The sequence below is a fragment of the Thunnus maccoyii genome, chromosome 16 (assembly GCF_910596095.1).
Source record: "Thunnus maccoyii chromosome 16, fThuMac1.1, whole genome shotgun sequence".
Classification (NCBI taxonomy): Eukaryota; Metazoa; Chordata; class Actinopteri; order Scombriformes; family Scombridae; genus Thunnus; species Thunnus maccoyii.
The window spans coordinates 1,388,333-1,412,812 of NC_056548.1; the positions used below are offsets into that span (position 1 = coordinate 1,388,333).

Genomic DNA, 24,480 nt, shown 5'->3' on the forward strand with positions numbered 1-24,480 from the left:
GTGTTCTGCATAAAACTGAAGAATGACAGGATAAAAACATTAAAAGTTCAAATAAATGATTTTCTTGGATTTCCACCTGCAGGATTAATAAAGTCTTATATCACATCTTATCTTGCGGGATACTGACTGCTGACAGACAGGAAGGAAGCAAAGAAAATAAACGAAAAAAACATTTGGGAGGCGATGGCTTCAGTTTGGTGAAAACGTAGAGAGAAAAGTAAGGAAATGTTTGAATATACAAACAAAAGTCGTACCTGTGCAAAGCGGCTCCACAGACGGAGGAGACGGAGGCGTAGACACCCGTCCCGAACACCGACACCCTCCACTGGGTGCAGTCCGGAGGACATAACACCACCACGCCGTCCTCCATCAGGTCGGCTCCACGGGTCCCGCAGGTCACCGGGTAGGGCACTGATCAACGAGCACAACAGCGTTAATCTCTCTCTTCCTTCTTCTTTGACATTAGTTTTTTGAGTTTATTTGTGATTTTTCAGAGCTCATGATGTGGTTTTTGTTTTTCATTTATATGTTACAGCAAAATATTAAAGAGTTCGTACAACAAAATAATTCTATCAACTTTATAAGCTGCAGTGTTGCTTCATGAGACATAATTTCTGCTGCCTCGATTTTATCAAAAAAAAAACCCAATAAAAATATTCTTCTCAATATTTTGGGCTTTTGGGCAAAACTCTAATTAGCTGAATTAACTTAGACTGAAATGTCACAACAACTATTAGATGAGTTGTTGTGAAATTTGGTTCATAATGACTTTTCATCTAATGTCATCTATCCAATACTTTGGTTAATGCACAAAAGCCCACAAAGCGAGATCAATACTGTCCAATAGTTCACTGCGATCCACGAAAGTCAACCTGAAAGTCAGAGGATCACCAGAGTCAGTCGGAACATGAATGTGGGAACCAGATTTCACAACAATCCATCCAATAGTTACTGAGATATTTCAGTCTGGAGTTAAGTGTCGGACTGAGCACTCGACACCTCTGGAGCTAAACCGCTAACGTGGATAAAAAGCTAATGAATATGACGTGAAACTGAAATGAAGGTTTGTTATTGCCAACGTATCGCCATGGTGATAATGCTCTCAGATGGTCTTTAGCGCTGTTCATCTGTCATTGATATAATAAAATAACACACAGAGCACCTTTAAAGGATAAAAATGACTCAAAAAAACTGGGAGGAATCAACGAGATTGACGACAGGGAATAAAAAGGTTTTCTGTTACATAACTCTATTCATGAGAGAGCCGGTAATTTATTGAAATACAGTCAGAATAACAGATCTGCTCTTTGAAAAGAGTGACAGAGGATAAAAGGAGCTTTTCATCTGTTCCCTCTATTAGAGAAAGAGCAGCTGCTGCGTGCTTAGTTTAAAATTTCAGACATTTTTATGATTCAGGCTCAATATAAACACGGGGGGGGGGAAAAAAGTTCTAAGGATCAACAACAAGTCAAACAGGGAGGTTTCCAGTTACCTCCACCGGTCCAGAGACACCGAGTGACGGCCTTTGAAAACCTCAGAAATAATTCATCAAAGAGAAGAAGAAGAAGAAGAAGAAGAAGAAGGAGCACACACAAAGCTCTTCACTGGCAGATTAGGTCACATTCACAGGGAGCTCAGCAGATACATCATTATTATTATTATTATCCTCATTTGTATCACAGTAACATATCAGTCATCAACACCGGCTAGTTTACCAGGAAATCACTGATTCTGACGCCCAAAGTGGAAAAATGATCCTATTATTATCTTATATTGTGTTGCAGAAATGCAGAAACGTTTTCTGATTTCATTTTTTCTCAGTTTGACAGACGGACGGCTGACATTCAGGACTCACCGCTGGATTCTGAGCCGAACGTTGAGGAGAGCAGAAAGAAAAGGCCTGCAGAGAGAAAGAGAGGGATCACATTAATCTGTCATCAAATATACAAGACTGACTGAAAGAAGGAAAGAAAGAAAGAAAAACAGAGAGAAATGAAAGTATTGGTTGACAAAGTCAGTAGACTGTCAGCAAACTGTAAAGCAGGTGATTCACACTGTCCTCCTAATAGAATAGAATAGAATAGAATAGAATAGAATAGAATAGAATAAAGCAGTGTACCTGTCACAGGCAGCAGGACGGACAGCTGAAACATTTCTGCACCTGAAAAACACAAACTGACCTCAGTTTACTGTGAAAAACACAAAATATTTAACATAAAAACGATCATACATGGACGTTATTTTTTATTCAGTTTATAATAAACTCAAGTGATTCGTGACTGGATCTTTATCAATGTGAAAAAACAAAACAAAACACAGATATTGTGACAGAACTGAGTTTAAGATCAGAATAGTCTGGACGTGGACACATGAAGCTTCGTCTTTAACACTTTCTGTCTTGTTTCTGCCACCGCGAGTCTCCAGTCGTACACAGGAAGTGTCCAGTCTCAGTCTGTTACAGTTTGGGGAAACATCACTATGAAAGCGATTAATCCTCTCAGTTGTATAATAATTTCTGTGAAGTTATTGTATTGAATTTTCTATTTCATAAACCTTTGGGTTTTTTTATAAATACAAAAGTAGGTCAGACTGATGTTTTCTGTCTTCCAGTGAAATCTAAGATCTGTCTCAGGTTGCTGTAAATCTTGTTTTTTTACCATCAGAGGATCACAAGTTATTGAAATATGATTTGCAGCAACTGTTTTTGTGAGCAACAACTCTAATTTAGATCATTTTGTCCTCTCTACAGATCTTCCAAACTGTGATCAGATGAAATGTTGCAACTGCAAATATTTATAAGAGCGTGAGGGGAAAAGGTCTTAGTTTGACTGACTTGTGGTTGTTGTTGTTTGTGTAGTTTGTCATATTTTTAATATTAATGCAGTTCCGAACATTAGAAAGTTCTTTCAGATTTGGGAGATTCACGTCCTTCAAACCAGTAAAATAAAGTTTTCCATCTCAATTAGCAAATACATACTTAAAGTTTTTGCAGAGGAGGTGCAGTGTTTGGTTTATATAGATTATGAAGTTAATATCTGTTATAATACCAAAGTGTTTCATTTTAAACTCACTTATGAAACGGCAAATAGATTGAAGTATATCTAGTATTTATTTTCTTAAGATGTCAAAATTACCAGTGAGCTCTATTAAGTGTTTTAAGTAAAGACTCTGGCTTGGTTAAATATAGATAAATATAAGTATATCATCAGCATATAGATATATATACATGCAACATGTTTTGTGTTGTTTCATCTGTAACTATTCCAGATGTTACTGTCTGATGTTATTGATGTTATTTTTGTGCAAGTAAAACTGACAAATGAAAGGAGACGAGGAGCATCTCTGCCTTGTTTCATGTCTAATGGGGAAAGTCACGAAACTGGTCAATAAATCTGTTTTTATACATTATACTGTGAATTCAGACAGTGAACCAGATAGTAAACTATTCATCAGCAAACAGGCCGTAAACCAGTAAATCCAGTCAATCAGCCAGAAAGCCAAATCATATCCATGAGACATGATCATAATATGAACCAGTCAGTACACATGATACAGGAATAATGGTACAAAACCAGCTTGCTAAGCAGGCATGCAATGGGCGTCAACAGTTACTGTAATTCAGCAGACCAGTCAGCCACAAACTGCTAATCACTTAAATGGCTAGTCAATATGTAAACCAGTCAGTAAACAGGTTAACAGACACAGTAAACAATATAAACCAGTCAGTAAACAGGTTAACGGACAAAATAAACAATATAAACCAGTCGGTAAACAGGTTAACGGACGAAGTAAACAATATAAACCAGTCAATTAATTATTGGACAGCCAGTAAACAAATCAGCCAATTAGTGAACCAATAACAAAGCAGTCAGTAAATTAGTTCATACACATGATATAGGAATAATCTGTACGAAAACAGTCAGCAAGGTAGTAAACCTCTTATCCAGTTAGACAATTGCTCAAACAATGGGTAAACCAGGCAGTAAACAATTAAACTGGTCCTCCAACTCAACCATGAACTGCTGTTTGTCTGTTAAACCAGTAAACAGACAAACAGCCAGTCAGTAAACAATATGTAAACAAGTAATTGGACAGTCAGTAATCATCATTATCATAATTCAACCAGTCAGTAAACAGTTAAACGAGACCAGGCGGCTAGTAAAGAGTCAACGCAGTAAACTGGTATAGTCACTGAAACAGTCAGTCAGCAGGTAAACCAGCTAACAGACAAGTAAATACACATAATACGGGAAGAAACTGTACGAGACCAGTTAGTTAACAAGCCAGCAAACCGTGCAAGGAATGGGTAAACCAGTCAGTAAACGGTTAAACGAGACCAGGCAGCTAGTTAAGAGTCAACGCAGTAAACTGGTATAGTCACTGAAACAGTCAGTCAGCAGGTAAACCAGCTAACGGCCAATTAAATACGCATAATACGGGAACAAACTGTATGAGACCAGTAAACAAGCCTGCAAACCATGCAAGGAATCGGTAAACCAGTCAGTAAACCAGGCAGGGAATAGTCAACTAATAAAGAATGAGTCGAGTCATGAAGTCAACAGTTAACTCAGCAAACCAGTCAGTCATAAACTATCTGGGACTAAATCCGCCAGTCAACAGACAGAAAAAGTCAGTCAGTAAAAAATATGTAAACCAGTAATTGGACATTCAGTAAACCAATCAACCAGTCTGTAAACACATTAATACACACGATACATGAATAAACCAGGCAGTAAACCAGGCAGAAAATAGTCAACTAATAAAGAATGAGTCGAGTCATGAGGTCAACAGTTAACTCATCAAACCAGTCAGTCATAAACTATCTGGAACTAAATCTGCCAGTCAACAGACAGACAAACTGACAAAGTCAGTCAGTAAACAGTCAACCAATCAATCCAATCAGCCAGTTAGTGAACAATCACAATCAGTGAAACAGCCCATCAGTAAACGAGTTGGCAGCAGGAGGACAGAAAACAACCATGAACAGCAGCTCCCTCTGCTCGAGTGTAATCAGTCAGTCAGTTAACCGTCTGTGATGAGAACAGTCATTCAACCAGTCAACCAGTCAGTCAACCAGTCAGTCATTCAACCAGTCAGTCAGTAAGCAGCTCTGTGCAAAGAAAGCAGTAAACTCAGTCTTACTGACTGTTTCTCTTCAGCAGACGTCTCTCTGGAAAACTGTTGAGAGTTTATTCCCTGGAAGCAGCAGGCGGTAAGCTGGTGATGCTGAGCTGGTGTCGATCGCCCAGCGAGAGAGAGTCAGCCCTTTAAATAAGCTCATGCTCGCACACACACACACACACACACACACACACACACACACACACCTTACAGCTCTGACATCAGAGGAAGAGGTGGGAGGGGCCTCAGTCACAGGTCAACCTGAGAGAGAGAGAGAGAGAGAGACAGAGAGAGAGACAGAGAGAGAGAGACAGAGAGAGAGAGACAGAGAGAGAGAGAGAGAGAGAGAGAGAGAGAGAGGTAGACAGTGAGCTAGAGACAGAGAAAGAGAGAGACAGAAAAAGAGAGACATAGAGAGAGACAGAGACAGAGAGAGACAGAGAGAGAGACAGAAAGAGAGAGACAGAGAGAGAGACAGAGAGAGAGAGAGACAGAGACAGAGAGAGACAGAGAGAGAGACAGAGAGAGACAGAGAGAGAGACAGAGAGAGAGAGAGACAGAGAGAGAGAGAGGAGAAGGGAACGAACACCAGAAGAAAAACTGATCACATCCACTGATTGTAACGATTGTACAATAGTCATTTTTTTATCATTTTTATTGTTTGTTAATAGTTAAGTCAGCATAATGAACACATGTGTTCATTTATTCCACTATAACTAAACATTCACAGTGTCACAACATTACAACTAACCCAATAAAATACGTTTTATAGTACAACTGACAGTAAAACATAATAAAAATAATAATAAATCTAACTTTATTTGCACATCTATACTGCAAAGAAAGATCAATAATACTTCTTAATAATTATGGAGATATGAAGTATGTTAGACTAGTTCATTGAGAAAGATACGAGGTAGATAATCTATCCTCACCTGCCTTTGTCTGATAACTGTGGAAGTGAATAGAATAGAAAAGTCAATTTTGCTTATAAAGCACATTTAAAAATAACCCACGTCAGCCAAACTGCTGCGCAGACCAGAGCAGGAAGCTAAAATCACAAATACAAGAAGCACTGACACAAACAAGCAGGCTCACAGCTGGTGGCACAAACACACAACACATGGAAATCACCGAGGCGAATAACAGCCACGTCACGACGATTCACACGCTAGTGAACAAAAGTCAGTTTTCAGCCTGGACTCAAAAGAGTGGATGGAGGAGGTAGATCTGATCTGATAGGGTCAGCTGATCTGAGGGACCTGGCTGCAGCGTTCTGGACCAGTTGCAAGCGGGACAGGGACGACTGACTAATCCCAGTATCCCAGTACGCAGGGAGCTGCAGTAGTCCAAGCAGGAGGACGTAAAGGTGTGGATCACCTTCTCGAGATCTTTGACAGAGATTAACGGATGAACTTTGTCAACAGCATTAACTTGATTCTTAAACTTAAAGGCAAATCAAATATCACACCGAGGTTTTTGACAAGCGTGGACAGAATAGAATAGAATAGAAATTAAAAGAGTGAAGTGAAAACACTTGTAATTTGTATCACAGCAGCAGTAACATGGTTGTGAATAAGGAGGGAGACCTGGATGATCTGTTATTTTCTATAAATATATTTGTAGTTGTGTATCTATTTTATATTATTCCCGTTCTTGAGGATGGAAGGACGATTCTGTTTATTCAAAAATGAACAAAAAGCCAATAAACATACTTTTGGGGAGAAAAAAGGGCAAAGTGGAACAGAAATGAATATAAAACATAAAACAAATGTTGATAAAACATTAGAATAAAATACAATATTTCTATATTGTATAGAATATGAAGGGGTCCTACTCATGTTCCATGTGGGTTCCCATCATCTTCACACTGAACAACCACTAAATCAAAGTCTGTTGCTCTTTAAAATCAGATTTTAATTGACAGTTTGAACAGTTTGAACAGTCGACAGTGTTGTACGAGTCCAAAATTATGGACTTTGAGTTGTGGATATTAAAGTTAAAGTTGGAAACATTCAGGAATTAATCAGAGAGCTGCTCACAGTTGGCAACGCTTGTTTCAGTTATTAATATTTGATTCGGATAAACAATATTTAAGTTAATTCATGTCGGGTGTGACAGTGGTCTCAGAGTTCAGACATGTAATATAGAAGCTTCAAGTCTCGCTCTACATTTCCTGTCTATCTCTCAACTGTAAAACATTAATTTAAGTCAAATATGCTAAAAAATGTTAACTTTCGAGTCCGAGTCATCAGATAAACCTGTTACAGAGAAGCAGCTTTGCAGGTCGTGTTGCAGGATGTTTGAGCTCATTAACTTTTCATTCAGTTTATATTTATATTTATAAAAACATGATCAGATTTTATTGGATTATTGACTGATTACCTCTCAGAGAACATACAGACTTGAAGCTTTGATGTAAACGGGGTCGCACGTTGCCGTGAGGTGATGTTTTCATGGCTGTTTGTTCGGACGGCTCTGTAAACGAGACTCTACTCAACTGAAGGGAGAAAAATGAGAAAACAACAATAACACAAAAGGATGTGGAGGATCTGAGATGAGTTGACATATAAGTCACGTATATCATCTGCTGTCACTGAATCCTCCAGTCGTTTTGTTTCCTGATGATGATGTCATGAAGTCACGATGAAGCCTGAGGGTCGATCTGGAGGTCAAAACAGCGAATCTCCCATTTTATGTTTCTCCTACTGGGTCAGAGGTCACACTGACTAAATTTCTCCCTGATGAAGGCTCAAATGTGTCGAAATCCACACAACAACATTTACAAGTGAGATTTAATCTGACAGATATCTTCTCTATTGATCATTGAGTCTATAAAATGTCAGAAAACAGTGAAAAAGTCCCAGAGTTAAAGTTTACGTGTTTAAATGTCTTATTTTGTCTGGCGGTCAAAAACCCAAAGATATTCACTTTAAGTATGTTGAAGAAAAGTGTTAAATTATCACATTTGAGAAGTTCTGGCTTTTTATAAAAACATGACTAAAATGATTCTTCAATTATGAAAATATTTGCTGATTAATTTTCTGTCGATCGACTAACTGATTAATTGACTAAATGTTGCAGCTCTTCTCTGATCTGAACTAGCTTATTCCTGAATGTAGCGTAATCAGCGGCTAACGTTAGCAAGCCAGCTAAGAACATGTAAATAAGAGAAGTTTGTAGTTATCTGGAGTCATATGGGATTAAATTTGTGTCATAATAATTGAATAAACTTTCCCAAGAATCAAACAAAACATTTTTTATTGAAAGTGAATTTAAAAACAATTGAAACAAACAAAAAATCCACATCTCCAGCCCCGACACCAAGCTAGCATATAGTGGACCAGTCTGTTTACACCTGGTTTTAAAATGTGTCGGCTGATCAGGTCACAAGTGAACATCACTAAACACAACTGTAAACGACCACCAAGACGCATTGTGATCCGATCACTCAAACCACTTGTCGAGGTGGTCTGGGAGGCGTTTGACCACGTATCTTTTGTAGTTTAAACGCTAATGCGTCATGACGCGTCCCCACCAAGGACGTAACAGGAAAATACATCATCGCTGCAGGATGTGGTGGTTGTTTTAACGCCAACGCCAAATGACTTTGTCCTGCCAACCTCAACAGCTGGAATAGTCTGTACATGTAGATTAGCTCTTGAGACGTTTTTGTTTTATTAGCTCTGGCGAAACAAATCTGGCGACACACTGATGTAATAACGCTGGACTCTTTGACCTTCTAGCAGAAGTAACGAATCTGAACACAAGTGGTCAGCTGGACAGACACAGGTGTGAACAGCATCTCAGAGACCAAACTACAAGGCGGCTAACAAGTTGACCCCCGAACTGTCCAAGTAACAGAGTGTTACTGGGATTATAACTCTAATCTCAAACTGTAATCCCTTACATGAATCAGGATGCCTTCTTGACGCTTCTCTCTGAAGGTATTTTGGGTAAATCCAGATCTGGAGGCAGACCCAGAACACAGGAGGGAAAAGACTTGAGAACACATCAGGATCACCTGATAGAGTTGGAGGACGTCTGGGCTTCTTCATCACAGTCCAGACCCTGATAATTAAACTGCATTTTTACTGATTGTGTAGAAGCACGTGAGGTTGACAGACTTCAAAAAACAATTGGATTTTTGTTGGGTGCAGCCTTCAAAAACAGAAAAAAAACAAGGAAATGGTTCAAAACCTTCAATCCACATCTTGGAAACCAAATATCTGATCTGGTTCGAGGTTTCGGTCACGTGTCGCCGTCTCAGCCTGCAGCCGCAGGACTCTTCACGTCAGCCTCCTTCTGTCACCTGCGAGGCTTCTGGTCATTGTGGCGGCCGGGTAGAGCTCAGGGTCGGCTCGGTAATGTTACCGCTGAGAGGAGCGTACCTGTGTGCAGGTACACGGGCCGACCGGGCGGCAGCCGCCAGGAATTCAAAGCTTGGCCGGCTCCCAGCATGCAGCTGGTAAAATAAGAAGGGTGAAGAAAATGTCTCGGGGAGGAATGTAACCGGAGCGAAGGAGAACATTTAGAGCAGGTTTTACATGTAGATACACAGATAAATAGATAGAAGGATAGATATGAAATATAAATGTAAACTGGACTCTAAGCTAAAGATAAATTGTGTCAGATGGAAAATCTGTGTCTCAGCTTCCATGTGATAATTATATTATATATATTATATATTTGACTGAAAGCTCTGTAGCTTTCCTGATCTGATTTGATGATAATTATTATTTCTGTCATTACAGGCTGCTTTCATCTCTCAGAGGAAGAGAACACGTCATTTTTTATTAAAAGCAGTAGTTGTTCTACTGTTGGAGTTTTCAGTAGACGTGAGGACAGAGCGGACCGCTCACGCAAAACGTTTGTTCAACAATTCAGAATCATGTTTATTGTAGGTTTGCACATACAAGGAATTTGCCTTGTTGTTGTCGTGCAGAACAGACAAATAAACACAAAATACTATAATCATAAATAATATAAAAAGAAAGAAATTTACAATATAAAATATTCTAATATATATTGTAAGTGAGAAGAGTTACTGCAGGTTTAAATATTAAATTGAAGAGAAAAAAATGAAATATTTATATATATTTATTTATAACAAAATATTGATCAGGAATATGCAAATGTGAGTATATGCAGTGTGTAATTAATAATAATGTAAAAGCAATGTAAATACTTGTAACATCCAACTTTCCTCCAAAAATACAGTTTTATATCCATCATGAATCTTCATACAAACAAAACTTCTAGTTGAAGTGACATCTATTTATGTTGTATTATCACAGAATTATACCAACTATCTAACTTTCCAAATGTAATGTTCATCAGTTGCTACTGAAATGTGTCCATTATGAAATTTTAAATAACAAAATAACATCATCAGACTGACAGTCAGTGAGTCTGAACACTGTTATTGTGATCAGCTGGCACTAAACTGTTCTCTGTAATTAGCACTAAACACAAAGTACAGCTGATGGGATGATATTAGTTTTGCAGGTATTTGCTCATAAATCAAAGTATTGGACACATTTTTCCAGATGTTGGCGCTCGATGAAAGATCAGGGAAACACTAAAGATAAAACAATTCATCCTCTGAGGAACATGAATGTCTGAACAAAGTTTAATGAGATGAAATAGTTGTGGAGATATCTGGACTATCTCTGGACGGAGCAGCAGACATCTCCGTCCTTACAGGGATCAACTTACAACCATCACAACATCTTGAGCACAACAACACATTTTTGTGCTTGTTTGTGGGGTTTAAGTCTCCTTGGTTTGACTTTCTGTCAACACATCTCGCTCCTCTCAGCAGCCAGCTCATGAATTTTTGGGAGTCGGTGTCCTTGAGAGCGACGGAGAGCGTGTTCAGCTGCTCCATCACCAGAAGATAATGCAGCTTTGTCAAAAGAAAACAGACTTCATGTTGTGATGAAGTATCACAGAAAAGAACTGAAACCAATGTTTGCCTGAAGGGAAGAAAGTCAATCTAAAACCTGATTGAGTCCAGCAGTTTCTCAGCGTGAGACCTCATGCACCCATATCATCTTCCACCTGGATTAGTGTAAATGCTCCAAATAACTTTCCCCTGGTATATATAAAAAAAAAAACAACAAAAAAAACATGCTATCACCTGAGAAGCAGGTTTCAGATGGAGCTCAGCAGAGTAAAAGGCTGCAGACACCTGATCTATGTGTGTCAGCGAGTCCTCTCAGAACAAACAGGCCTTTGTGTGAAGCAGCAGAGCAGCAGCACCACGCTGTCTCTGCACAGACTCACATCCTAACGCTGCACGCCTGCGTGCACACGACACCCAGGTTACCGACAACCAGATTAGGACGACAGATTCAAGTGTTTACACGGTGGAAGAAAACATCTGATGGTCAGCTGAGGTCACAGCAAGACAGGAACCAATCAGATCCTTTAAATATAACAGTGGAGCTGATCCAGGATGATATCAGCAGCTCACTCAGAGTGAAAATAATAAAATGTTTTCCACCTTAAAAACAGGTCAAAATGAGTCTGAAAGCAGCTTGTGGAAGAAAGTGCATCATGGGAAATGATGTGTTTCAAAATGTACAAACACCAAACCGCAGGAAGCTCAGCTGCTGCTCCAATTAAAAGTCCACATCTAACCAAGTTCAGTCCACATGACAGGAAGTTATATCGAGGAGACTTTGGGAGATGACTTGGATCTGTAGCCAAGTATCCCAGAATGCATTTCATGCCAACTGGAGGTGATGGAGGAGATTTAAAGCTGTTCATTTCATCCTAAAACTGCTGTTATGTCACTTTGTTAAACCTGCATTAACTGATGTTTAGTTTCCATCAGAAACAAGTAGTGAACACGACTCTGACACATCATCAGCTTTAAGTTGATATGTTGAACCTGCTAACAAACAGTTGCTTATTTCAACATCTATTTCCAAGCTAATATGAAGCTTCAGCGTCCAAATGAGTCAAATCAAGTAGATATCTTTCAACATTACAGTCTTTTTAGTGCCAAAGTTCCTCTTTTTGTTACTATACTTCCACCTGCAGCTCAACAGGGAAACACTGTCCGAGGAAACACAAAGAGGGAATTTGATGCTAAAAAGACTATAAATGTGTCAGATATCCACTTGATATGACTAACTCAGACTGCTGAAGCTGAATAGAAGCTTCACAGAGACTTTAAATGACTGTGTGGACACACTGTGGATTTTGGCCTCCATCACTTCCATTGAAAGCACATTTGATTCTTTATTGTAGATCTAATAAGTCTCAGTGTGTTTTCCTCCCTGTGTAGTTTAGTCTGGTTGAACTGGACTCCTTCGTATCGATTCATTTAGGAAAATGTGCAAAAGTTCACTTTAGATGTTTAGGTTCTTCTCCATAATGCAGCAGCATCAGGAGTAGGGTTGTGCAGAGATCACAGTATTTGTATTTGTATCTGTATTTGTTGAGGCAGCAAAATTATTTGTATTCGATTAAAAGTGGAAAGAGTCTTAAAAATCCTGTTTTTGTTTTTATTACTCTTTTAATTTTCCAAAATTAAAGTGTTATAATAAGTGGTCATGAATAAACTATCTTATGAAGGAGGTCCTCACACCAGGTCTTGAACTGGAGTCTCCCAGATCAAAGACGACTGCGCTGATTACTGAGCTAAAACTTTACTCATCGCCTCATATGTAACGTGTAGGGAAGAACTTCAAAGGTGATTCTTGCTTTGCACTTTTCATTTATTGCCTATTTTTTACAACTTAACTTTGAGGAAAGGAGAAGAGGAACAACAGGTTATGGAGTGTGTCAGTACCTGAGCTGCTCACTGATGTCCATATTAGGAAATGTGCGTCATGTAGCGGGTGGATGTGACTCCCCTCATTGAGACCTGCTGATAGACGTAACAGTAGAGCAGAGGAGAGACACTGAGATAGTGATGTAACCGAGCTGTGCGCTGCTATTTGACATGTTTTTTTTTCTTCTCGAAAACAAATAATTTTCAAAATATTTGTATGAAACAAATATTCGTAAAAAACGCGCTGTTTGTGCTTTGCCGAATAACGTATTTATATTCGGGCACACCACTACTACAAATGTCAATGTATCTGGAATAAAGATGTGCAGAGAGCCCAGTATTTGTATTTGTATCTGTATTTGTTGAGGCAGCAAAATTATTTGTATTTGTATTCGAATAAAAGTAGAAAGAGGCTTAAAAATCCTGTTTTTGTTTTTATTAAACTTTTAATTTTAGAAAATTAAAGTGCTACAATAAGTGTTCATGAAGCTCGTTCATGTGTCAGTAGCTCAGCTTTATCTCTGGGAGTGATGTCCAAATTAGGAAATATGCGTCATGTAGCAGGTGGATGTGACTCCCCTCATTAATACCTGCTGATAGACGTCACAGCGAAGCAGAGGCGAGACACTGAGATAGAGATGTAACTGACCTGCATGCTGGTAATTGACATTGTTTATTTTTCTTCCTGAAAACAAATAATTTAAAAAAAATTTGTATGAAACAAATATTCGTAAAAAACCCACTATTTATGCTTTGCCGAATAACGTATTTGTATTCGGGCACACCTCTAGTGTGTCACTGTGCATTTTGGCGTCCATAACTTCCACATTTGAAGGATCTTTTATTATCCAGTATGAACAGGAGGAATGATTACAGCGAGGAAAACCTCTTTCACTGTTACTATGGACACCTGACTGCTGGTTTAACACACTGGAAACACTGGGAACTGGTCCTTTAAGATAAATCTGATATTCTCAGAATGGTTATCTTTGTATTTACATTCCCACATTTCCACTTCAGTCGCTTCTCTTATCAAAAGTGACTCGTAATACCAACATTAGAGTTCAATTACTGCTGTTACAACAAGCAGCGGTACAGAAGTTAGATTTATATCTCAGTCATGAGCTCAAAGAAGGTCGAGTGCAGCAGCAGAATCAGCCTCTCAGCTCACGTTACACCACATAATGAAGCAGAAACGCCATGAAAATATTCAGAGAGGTTATTAAATTTGTGACAGAGAAAGAGATGTTTGTTCTGTGTGAAGCCTCAACTCACAAAGAAAATAAAGGTTCATTTCACACTAAAAACAAGCTTCAATGACTGAAAACCAGGAATCAGGATGTGAATGTTTTGTCTACAGTAGAAGAAGAAAAACCAGGTATGTCAAAAGAATCTGTTTCCATCAGCTTTCATCACATCTTTCTTTAATCTTTTTTTTATATAACATTATCCTTATTACTGTTAGATGTTAATTCAATCGGAGCATGATAGTATTAAACGGTATTAAACAGTATTTGATGTTGTTCTCTGGGTTCATTAGCAGGTTTAACAGGCTGGAATAAGAACATTACACTCCGAGTGTTTCTGGATGTTTCCTCATCCAGCAGATAAAAAGTGAACTCCCACGTTAAGCAGCAGGGTGCTGACAGTCACGAGGAGATAACCTGCAATAATGTGTGTGTGTGTGTGTGTGTGTGTGTAAAACTGCTCATGTAAGCGTGGACGTACACGTGCAGCTACAAGTGTGTGTGTGTGTGTGTCAAGTGCTGAATGACCACACGTCCATGTGTTTCTCACTTTGTGTTAAATGGACACAGAAGGTCCAGGACGTGGTTAGCGTAGCTTAGCACAAAGACTGGAAGCAGCGGGAAACTGCTAGCCTGGTTCCAAATTAAAATATAGTTGTGTTAGTGGCTAGCTTAGCGGCTATCTGTGTAGTTAAAGGTCAAAAAACAAACATCAAAAGCTTCAGTCTATAATCTTCTTTTTAATCCCACAAACTGGCAGCGGTATGTTCACCATCGCAGGTGCTCTTCCCTCTTTCCTGGCATCACCCGCAATACTTCAGAGGTAGAGAGAGATCAGATCAAGGCTCATAAATACTTCCTGTTAACCCAGCAGTCATTACCGAGCTCTGCTGCAGATTAAATCATTATTATATGATCGTGACATCGTTGGACAAAATGAACTAAACTCCAGGTTAATGACAGCAGCTGTACTCACATTAAAAATGATCAATCAGAGGGATGTCGCGTTCAGGTGCAGCCACACGGCACATAAACAAGCTGAATATGTGGATTCAACATGCTGTAAAACAAGAAAAGACATTTAAACATGGACGTAATAATAATAACCAATGTTTTTATATGAAGAATGAATCTAATGACTGTCAACAACTCTGCAGCTCTACTACTTTTAGCCTCTTTTAGCTCCTACTTTTGGTTTTGTGGCACGTTTCCTGTCAGACCAGACTGGCTGGTGAAGAAAGTGGAACATGGAGCAGATAAAGAGACACATATGTTCCTCAGGAGCTGGTGGAGACCAAAACAGAGATAAAAAGAGAGAATATTGGACTTTTATTCATCAGCTGGACTCTCTAAATGAATGTTAATACTACTCTGTATTATAATACGTTATTCTGCAAATTATCATTTTTTACGAATATTTGTTTCATGCAAATATTTTTTAAAATAAACAAAACAAAACATGTCAAATACCAGCGAGCAGGTCAGTTATAGTCTCTCCTCTGCTCCGCTGTGACGTCTATCACATAGACTGTATAAAAACATGGACGTAGTTATCGTGACGTCACTCGTTGGTTTCTGAAGAGCGGTTTTGAAGCTCAAAGTGAGCCGCTCCAGCCGTCGCCATCTTGGCAGTGCGTGACGCTGCCTAACTCCCAGCCAATCAAAAATGGGCAAAGAGGCGGGGCCGAATGGCTGAAACAAGCCACCTAGTGGCTGGTGGACCTGTCACTCAAAGCAGCCATGTCCTTCATTATGCAGAACTTTACGGCTTAATAAAATTTAAACGGGTGAGTTATAAAAAAATTCACCCCCCGTACAGTTGTCATGAAAGAGGAAATTAGCTACAGAGACCAAAACCGTTGTTTGTACCAGGCTGTAAACATGTTTATTTCTGCTGTAAAGTTGAGCATTTTAACATGGGGGTCTATGGGGATTGACTCGCTTTTGGAGCCTCAAGTGGCCGTTCAAGGAACTGCAGTTTTTGGCTTCATTTTACAGCCCCGGAGGTTGCTGCTTGGTCTATCAGCAGGTTTCAACGAGGGGAGTCACATCCACCTGCTACATGACGCATATTTCTTAATTTGGACATCACTTTAATTTTCATCTTTAATTTACTAAAATTATAAGCGTAATAAAAACAAAAACAGGATTTTTAAGCCTCTTTCCACTTTTATTTGAAAACAAATAATTTTGCTGCCTCAACAAATACAGATACAGATACAAATACTGGGCCCTCTGCACATCCCTACTCTGTATGAGATCAACTTTATAAGCTGATAATATGTCAACATAAAGTTTGTTGCGTTATAGCCAAGTAGCCAAAAATCAATTAGTGCAAGTTTAAAACGTCGGTTATCAGTTTCTCTGGACTCGAGCCGTCCTGCTGGACCTGCGCTGCACTCAGACCAGAGAGACTCTTTCTAGTAACTCAGCAGGAGGAAATTCTCCACTATTGTGATGATGAGAGAGCAGGAATCTCTTTCTTTCTTCTCTCACGCTCACATCCACCGGACACACAAACTGTTGTGAGCAGGACTGAAAGAGCACTGAAATGTCAAACTCAAGTTCATGTGATATGAGGTTACATGCCAGACAGTAAGGTCAAGACTCCAGGAAGTCAAGAATCATCTAGGACTGCAGCTGCAACAATGGTTTTCATTCATCAATGAATCTGTTGATTGTTTTCAGGATCAATTATTGGTCCATAAAATGTCAGAAAAAGGTGAAAAATGTTGATCACTGTTTCCTCAAATGTCTTGTTTTGTCCAGAACACAAAGTTTACTTCATAGAGGACTGAAGAAACCAGAAAATATTCACTTTTAAGAAGCTGGAATGATTTCTTAAAGAATGACTCAAAATGATTAATTGATTATCGACATAGTTGGCGATTCATTTAATAGCAGCTATAAAATAGTCCAGCACATATTTTATTTGTTTGCACATTAAAACAATATAAAAACTAAAGATTTGGTTTGTCTGTGAAGATTCAGTCATCAGGTCGTGGTTTTCCAAGGAGAGTTGAATTGAGGGAAACTGGATTTGTTTTGTAGATACTTGAAGATGTTTTTCCGTCTCATCCAACAGGCGTCTTCAGTCTCAGCTATTGAACCTCTGTGGGGTCATTATCGAGGTAATTGATTCCACTCGGTTCATTAGCGCTCCTGGCTGTTGTAATGACATCGTTAGAGTCGTTGGGAATCACCTGAGGCCTCCTGAGAACCGATGAAAAGAACGTCTACGTATATAAAGACTCTTTTACCTGCATGAACTCAGCTATTCATGAGCTTAAAGTAAACAAACGCTCACGCAGGAGAGACAGGAAGCTGATAATTATTACAATAGAGAAGAAGAAAGAGGGATGGAAATGCTGCTACAATATCAAAGAAAAAAACATAAAACCTGTAAAACTACAACTTTCTGTTTTTATACTTTTGTACAGATTAAACAAACAAGAAAGGCTCAACTGGTGAATTTTAAAAGGTGTTTTCAGAGGTGGATTTTTATATCTTTGGACAGAACCAGGCTAACTGTTTCCACCTGTTTCCAGTCTTTATGCTAAGCTAAGCTAACCGGCTTCATATTTAGTGAACATGTTTCTCTCTGCAATAAGCTTATTTCCCAAAATGTTTAACTTTCCCTTTAAATTTCAGCTTCTGTTAAAAATATCATTTGATGTAATTTGTTCTTTAAAAATAATAATAAAACTTCTAGAGCGACGGTAGGCAAATAGAGACCCGTGGGCCAAACCTGGCCCTCCAACGAAAACATTTGGACCCGTTTTTCCTTTTATAGACGACATCGAATCTTTTTCACGACTCTTCATGAATCTACAGCAGATCACGATCTGAGCAGCTTCAGCACTCTGAAGTAGTGAAGCGGCTCACTTCCTGTGTGGATAAGTTAGCAGTTATTTATATTCTCGTAGTGAAACACAGAAGATATGTTGATGTTTATGAGTGATGAATATTAACAGCTGCTGTTGCCCTCAGATACAACCAACAAACTGGTTTATAAACTAATTATATTCTTGAATGAATTCAAAGAAAGAAACAAAACCTATTAACAACATATCAGGACGTGTTTTCACCTTTTCACTGCGTCTGTACAACATCTGCTGCCTGCTGGTCTGGACGCTGCAGCCACAATACGGACAATATGATGATTTATATATTTTCTCAACAGCAGAAAGTTTGTCCTGATGGTGGCGCTGGAGGAAAGGTCACGGGGTCATGAAAGTCTAAAAAGGTTTCATGAGATCTGGTTTTCTGACTGCACCGTCCCTCTTTGTCTTTGTTTTCTCACCTCCTCCTTTCCTTCTTCATCTTCTCCTTTCTCATCTCACTCAGTTTTCTTCCTCTTCCTCCTCACGATTGTCCTCATCTCTGAGCTCTCTCTATTCCTCTCATCCTCTCTTGCTTCCAGACATCTGCACACATAGACTCTGACTGCCCTTTTTGCAAGACATTTTTTTTCTATTTCTTTTTCTAATTTTATATTGTAGTTTTTAAAAGTTAACACACGTCTCCCTGACCTTCCTTCACTGGTGACAGACAGGTAACGACAGTCCTGATTACTATTAAAACATCTCAGTACAGCAGTTAGCCTAATTCACACCATTAAGCTAAACAACAAGCTAATCTGGTGTAAAATAGCGTCATCAATGAAAACAAGTGAACTCCGGTAGGCGAGTTACTTCCTTTGTCAACTGAAACAAATAAAAATGCTTTATGTGGTTGATAGTCTCTGCAGTCATATTTGGATGTCTCTCCTGTCCTCCTGTGTCAGACTCTAAGGGGTTTTGGGGGGGAGACAGGCTTTAAGATGTCACACATCTCCCCCCTCTCCTCCCCCTTCACGTCCTGCACTTAAATCACACTCTGTCAGCCATCTTTAAGGCGGTATGACTCCCTCCTCTCCGTCTGCAGTTTCCTCTCCGGTCCGGCTGAAGCCGACAGCGAGACTGATAAGTTTTCATCTGTGAGGTTTCCGCTCTGAGGAAAACTCTGAATTTATTGGTGAACATGACTCAAAGGTCGACCTGATGAACTTTTACTTCCTGAGTGTAAAAATGTGGATTTAGATCAAGTTCAGGTTGATTTTATTCTTAAAACATTGCAGGATTTGCTCTGATGAGACGCAGTTTGACCGATCGTCTTCTGATTGTAGAATTGATCAAAGTTGCTCTGGTGTGTGTGTGTGTGTGTGTGTGTGTGTGTGTGTGTGTATGTGTGTGTGTGTGTGTGTGTGTATGTGTGTGTGTGTGTGTGTGTGTGTGTTCATACTGCAGCATCATTGTCGTCGTGCTGCCTGCTGACCAATGTGAATTCATGTTTCCCTGCTTCCTTCCTGTATCCGCCGTGTTTCTACCTACCAACCATCCTCCTCCTCCTCCTCCTCTTCCTCCATTTTAACTTCTCCCAACACCTTTCTGTCCTCCATCTCCTCTGCTTCTTCTTCTTCTTCTTCCTCCCATCTTCCCCTTTTGCTTCCTCCTCCTCATTATTTCAGCTCCTAGGTCATTAAGTCAACATAACAGAGTCGACATCGCTGACACTGAGCTGGGATTAGCTGTGTGTGTGTGTGTGTGTGTGTATGTGTGTGTGATCGCACGCTGAAACCCCATGTGCTTCTGTTTTCATTATTTCATGTGCAGAGACCACCCGCCCTCTCCGCACTGGAACAGCATCACACTGAGATGAACTCTCTTTCTTTTTTTTTTTTTTCCCTTCTGTGTGAGAAAGCAGCTCAGCTAACTCGAAAAATATTTGAAATATAAATTATGAATCTGTCACGTTCACATCAGTGAATAAATCAGGCTGGAAAATAGAACAACAAACTATTATTGTTCAAGATGTTTCTGCTGTTTGTTTCCAGTCGATCAGGAGTCACAGATGCTCTGAACTCCATGTGATGCTACTTTATGCTTCCACTCACTTCCACTCACATTTCACAGTGAAATATCGTACTTTTTTACTGCTTTAGTTACTTTTCAGATCAACTCTTTAGATATGAAACAGATGATGTGTTTTCTGTTTTTTTTCTATTTAGAATTAATTTCCCCCTGTAGAGATGTTTTCACTTCGTCGTATTGATCAAAAAATCCACACGAAATCATCTTTGATTAAATGTTTCAAGACGACAAAACACGACAAATTCCACAGTGATGAAGACTTTTTACAGGCTCCATATATCTGTATACAGTAAATATAATAAAGACAATATTGACTGAATGAGTACTTTTACTTTTAATACTTTAAGTTTGCAAATAATACTTTTATACATTTTTTTAATGCAGGTCTTTTACTTGTAAAGGAATATTTTCATACTGTGGTTTTGCCACTTTTACTTAAGTAAAAGATCTCGATAGTTCTTCCAGTACTGATGAAGGATCAGTCAGTCAGTGTTGGATGTTCACAGCTTCTTTTCATGGTAAAGTTAAAGCTCTAATTTGTAGAAACAGGAATACACAGATTTAGCATCATCAGTCTCTCAATGGACAGTTTAAAAAAATATATAATATAAAATGAAATATTGGACTTACATTCACCGAGTGGACAGAAACACGACTCCAATGGGACGATCATGTTGCTCCGTGTCTGCTGGATGTGGAAATAAGCAACTGTTTGCTAACATGTTGTGTTTACAGCTTGATTCGGCTTTAATAGTCCTAATTAAAGATTTAAAAATGAGACTAATAAACTCTGTGGTCCACAGTTAGAAGAGGAGATAAACAGGAAACATATACATGAATCTATTTCAGGTTTTGTTATTTTTCACAAAGTGACAGAACACTTTGCAATATTGCAGAAACTAGCTATGAAGCTAGAAACATTAGCTGGGTTGTTAGCATGCTCCTAACCCATTAATGCTGAAATGATTTGCACCTTATGTGAGATTATAAGACAAGATATTTTAAGAGACAAGAACAACTGGAATGAAAGTGATTGAAGGTGATAACACTATTAATTTAGGGTCTTTAAAAACCTGCAAGAGTACAATAAATAAAAATGATTCTTCTGATATTTACAATATGATTTATTGTAATTTCTCAATTTCCCAGCCTGGTTACCAAACACACACACTGTCCTAGGTCAGTTTTGGGGACATTACATAGACTTTATTAATTTCCTGGAGACCTATCATAACCTCAACCTTATACACTGACCCAAAAATCAGCTTTCTCCCCAATTGGTGACACGGCTTTTGTCCCCAATTGGATAAACCATCCCCAATTAACTGGTCTTAAGTCTGAAATTTGTCCCTGAAAGTAGCCTATGACACACACACACACATACACACACAAACACACACACACACACACACAGATTAAAATGCCACAATGACATAATCCTCAGATTGATCTTGTTTTTGGTGCTGTGGTGTCGGAGGAACATGGCAACAGCAGAGTTGTACCACACTGTGCCAGGCTGCCTTTAAAGTGATGGGTGGTTGGTGTGTGTGTGTGTGTGTGTGTCTGTGTGTGTGTGAGAGATACCACACCGTTGTCCTTCTCCTCCTTTGAGCAGAGAAACTTTCCAGTCTGCTGAAAAAACAGTTAATGAATGTTAAATGAGTTGGACAGTTGGACTTGCTGGAGTGTGTTCATGAATACATATTTTATTCTCTCTCTGTACTTTCTCTACTTTCAGTAAAACCATTGTTCTCAAAACTTCAGTCAAAGTTACTTCAAAGTCAAGCTGAAATCTATTTAGTTATCCCTTTGTGTTTTCTATTTTTTATTGCTAATGTTTCTCATTATTAAAAAGGAAAAATAGAATCTTTGACAGAAACGCTCCTATTTGTCTAAACTGACTGACAGCAGCTGGAGGGACGTGTCGGTTTCTGAGTTTGATTGACAGCAACTGGGAGGTGTGTGTCCATGCCTTTGTTTGATTGACAGCAGCTGGGAGGGGTGTGTCCATGCCTGTGTTTGATTGACAGCAGCTGGGAGGGGTGTGTCCATGCCTGTGTTTGATTGACAGCAGCTGGGGGGCGTGTCAGTTTCTGAGTTTGATTGACAGCAACTGGGAGGGGTGTGTCCATGCCTGTGTTTGACTGACAGCAGCTGGGTGGCGTGTGTCGGTGTCTGTGTCTGATTGACAGCAGCTGGGGGGCGTGTTGGTGTCTGTATTTGATTGACAGCAGCTAGAGGGTGTGTCAGTGTCTGTGTTTGATTGACAGCAGCTGGGGGGGTGTGTCAGTGTCTATGTCTGATTGACAGCAGCTGGGGGGCGTGTCGGTGTCTGTTTTTGATTGACAGCAGCTGGGGGGCGTGTTGGTGTCCGTCTTTGATTGACAGCAGCTGGGGGGCATGTCGGTGTCTGTTTTTGATTGACAGCAGGTGAGGGGTGTGTCGGTGTCTGGTTTTGATTGAAAGCAGCTGGGGGGCGTGTCGGTGTCTGTGTTTGATTGACAGCAGCTGGGGGGGGGGGGTCAGTGTCTGTGTTTGATTGACAGCAGCTGGCGGGCATGTTAGTGTCTGTGTTTGATTGACAGCAGCTGGGGGGCATGTCGGTGTCTGGTTTTGATTGACAGCAGCTGGGGTGTGTCGGTGTCTGTTTTTGATTGACAGCAGGCGGGGGGGCGTGTCGGTGTCTGTTTTTGATTGACAGCAGTTGGGGGGCGTGTCGGTGTCTGTGTTTGATTGACAGCAGTTGGGGGGCGTGTCGGTGTCTGTGTTTGATTGACAGCAGCTGGGGGGCGTGTCGGTGTCTGTGTTTGATTGACAGCAGCTGGGGGGCGTGTCGGTGTCTGTGTTTGATTGACAGCAGTGGGGGGAGGTGTCGGTGTCTATTTCTAACAAATCTATCATGTTAATCAGAAAACTTGTACAGATATTCCACATTTGTTACAGCTGAATGTTGAACACTCAAACTGAGTAAAATAAGAAAGTGTGAGGCGGCGGCGAGTTTAAACTGTTAATCTTTATTAGTGCTGAGTGGGAGAAACAAATGACGTTGAAGACTGACAAAGTTTAGTCCATTTACAATACAGAGTTTATATAAAAGAACTGGAATAAAGAGATCAGCTACGACCCCGAGAAAGAAACACAGAGATTCACATGTTGTTGGCTTCCACATCACTTTTGGCCGAGCTGGGAGAGCTGCGGAGAGGAAGAAGAGGTCAAAATGGTTTTGTCAGACACAATAAAAGTTTAACATGAATATTATACAACATGGTGGACCATTCCTTTGATTTTTAAGTGATTTTACGTCTGTTTTAATGAGCAGGTGGACGACTCACTTGTTTGATGAACTGAGCAGCGTTGAAGAGTTCACTGCAGCCGTAAACAATCTTCTTCCCCTGTTTAGACTGAACACACATCAACATCAGCACCATGTTTACTACAACACAACCTGCCAACTAACTAATATATAACAGTAACAGCAGCAGTACTGGTGATAATGGGAGTAGTAGTGATGATGGTAGCAGTAGCAGTAATACTACTACTACAGTAGTATCACCATCTTCCTTTAAATCAATTCTTAAAACTAATTTTTATTGGTTAACCTATGAATTATTTATGTTTTATACATATTCATATTCAGGTAAAGCACTTTGTAACATTGGTTTTGAATTGAATAGATTCTATACAAATAAACTTTATTATTAATACTGTTATTAGTAGTATTATAGTAGTAGCAGTATTGCAGTACCTTGGCGTAGTCCACCAGGTTTTGGTACTCGATGTAGTTTCCTCCTCCCACCACGAACACGATGGCCTGAAATACAACAAATAAACACACATCAGTAAAAAGATGAACCTGGTTTTTGCCTGCAGGGACAAACTCAGGGTTTAATCTCATGACTACATAGAAAGCTCTTAGATGAGCTGTTTTTATTGCTAAAAAACTAGATTTATAACCACTGGGACAAAGAGAAACAAGCTGATTCTGTTTGTAGTGTTTTGTAGCTGCTTTGGGGCGGTTGTGGCTCAGAGGTGGAGCGGGTCGTCCACTAATCGGAAGATCGGCGGTTCCATCCCCGGCTCCTCCAGTCCGCGTGTCAAAGTGTCCCTGAGCGAAATACTGAACCTCAACTTGCTCCTGAAGGCTGCATCATCAGTGTATGAATGTGTGTGAATGGCTGCCTCTGCTACCAGCAGCTTGATCATTAGCAAACATTGTGTAAATAAGCAACTAATGATTACTTTTCTTATTGATTCATCTGCTAATTATTTTCTAGATTAATCGCTTAGTTGTCGGGTCTATAAAACGTCATAAAACTGTGAAAACGCTCGTCAGAATACGATGAAGCACAACAAAATATTCCTACATTTAATCGCTTGGAACGATCAAATCTTTGGCATTTTTTGCTTAAAAAAA

The 24,480-nt window shown here is 39.5% G+C and overlaps 2 protein-coding genes across 7 annotated transcripts in view; both read right to left on the reverse strand.

The window, feature by feature from the left end:
* The window catches only part of coch (coagulation factor C homolog, cochlin (Limulus polyphemus)), a 25,176-nt gene extending 12,176 nt beyond the window's left edge, over positions 1-13,000 (reverse strand). Inside the window, exons 1-6 of one of the 5 annotated variants that reach the window (XM_042436940.1) lie at positions 12,926-12,990; positions 6,384-6,512; positions 5,143-5,382; positions 2,120-2,161; positions 1,856-1,900; positions 255-411 (exon numbers count right to left, since the gene is read on the reverse strand). In XM_042436940.1, the coding sequence (XP_042292874.1) occupies positions 255-411; positions 1,856-1,900; positions 2,120-2,153 (236 nt within the window). In that variant the 5' untranslated portion in view covers positions 2,154-2,161; positions 5,143-5,382; positions 6,384-6,512; positions 12,926-12,990. Of the gene's footprint in view, positions 1-254; positions 412-1,855; positions 1,901-2,119; positions 2,162-5,142; positions 5,406-6,383; positions 6,845-12,925 lie in introns of those variants that run through there. The other 4 variants (XM_042436942.1, XM_042436941.1, XM_042436943.1 and 1 more) reach the window with 4 other exon arrangements.
* Positions 13,001-23,059: 10,059 nt separating this feature from the next.
* scfd1 (sec1 family domain containing 1) overlaps positions 23,060-24,480 on the reverse strand; it is a 41,743-nt gene continuing 40,322 nt past the window's right edge. For both annotated transcript variants that reach the window (XM_042388031.1, XM_042388032.1), the window contains exons 23-25: positions 23,812-23,877; positions 23,399-23,467; positions 23,060-23,258 (exon numbers count right to left, since the gene is read on the reverse strand). In XM_042388031.1, coding sequence (XP_042243965.1) covers positions 23,235-23,258; positions 23,399-23,467; positions 23,812-23,877 — 159 coding nt within the window. In that variant the 3' untranslated portion in view covers positions 23,060-23,234. The remainder of the gene's footprint in view (positions 23,259-23,398; positions 23,468-23,811; positions 23,878-24,480) is intronic.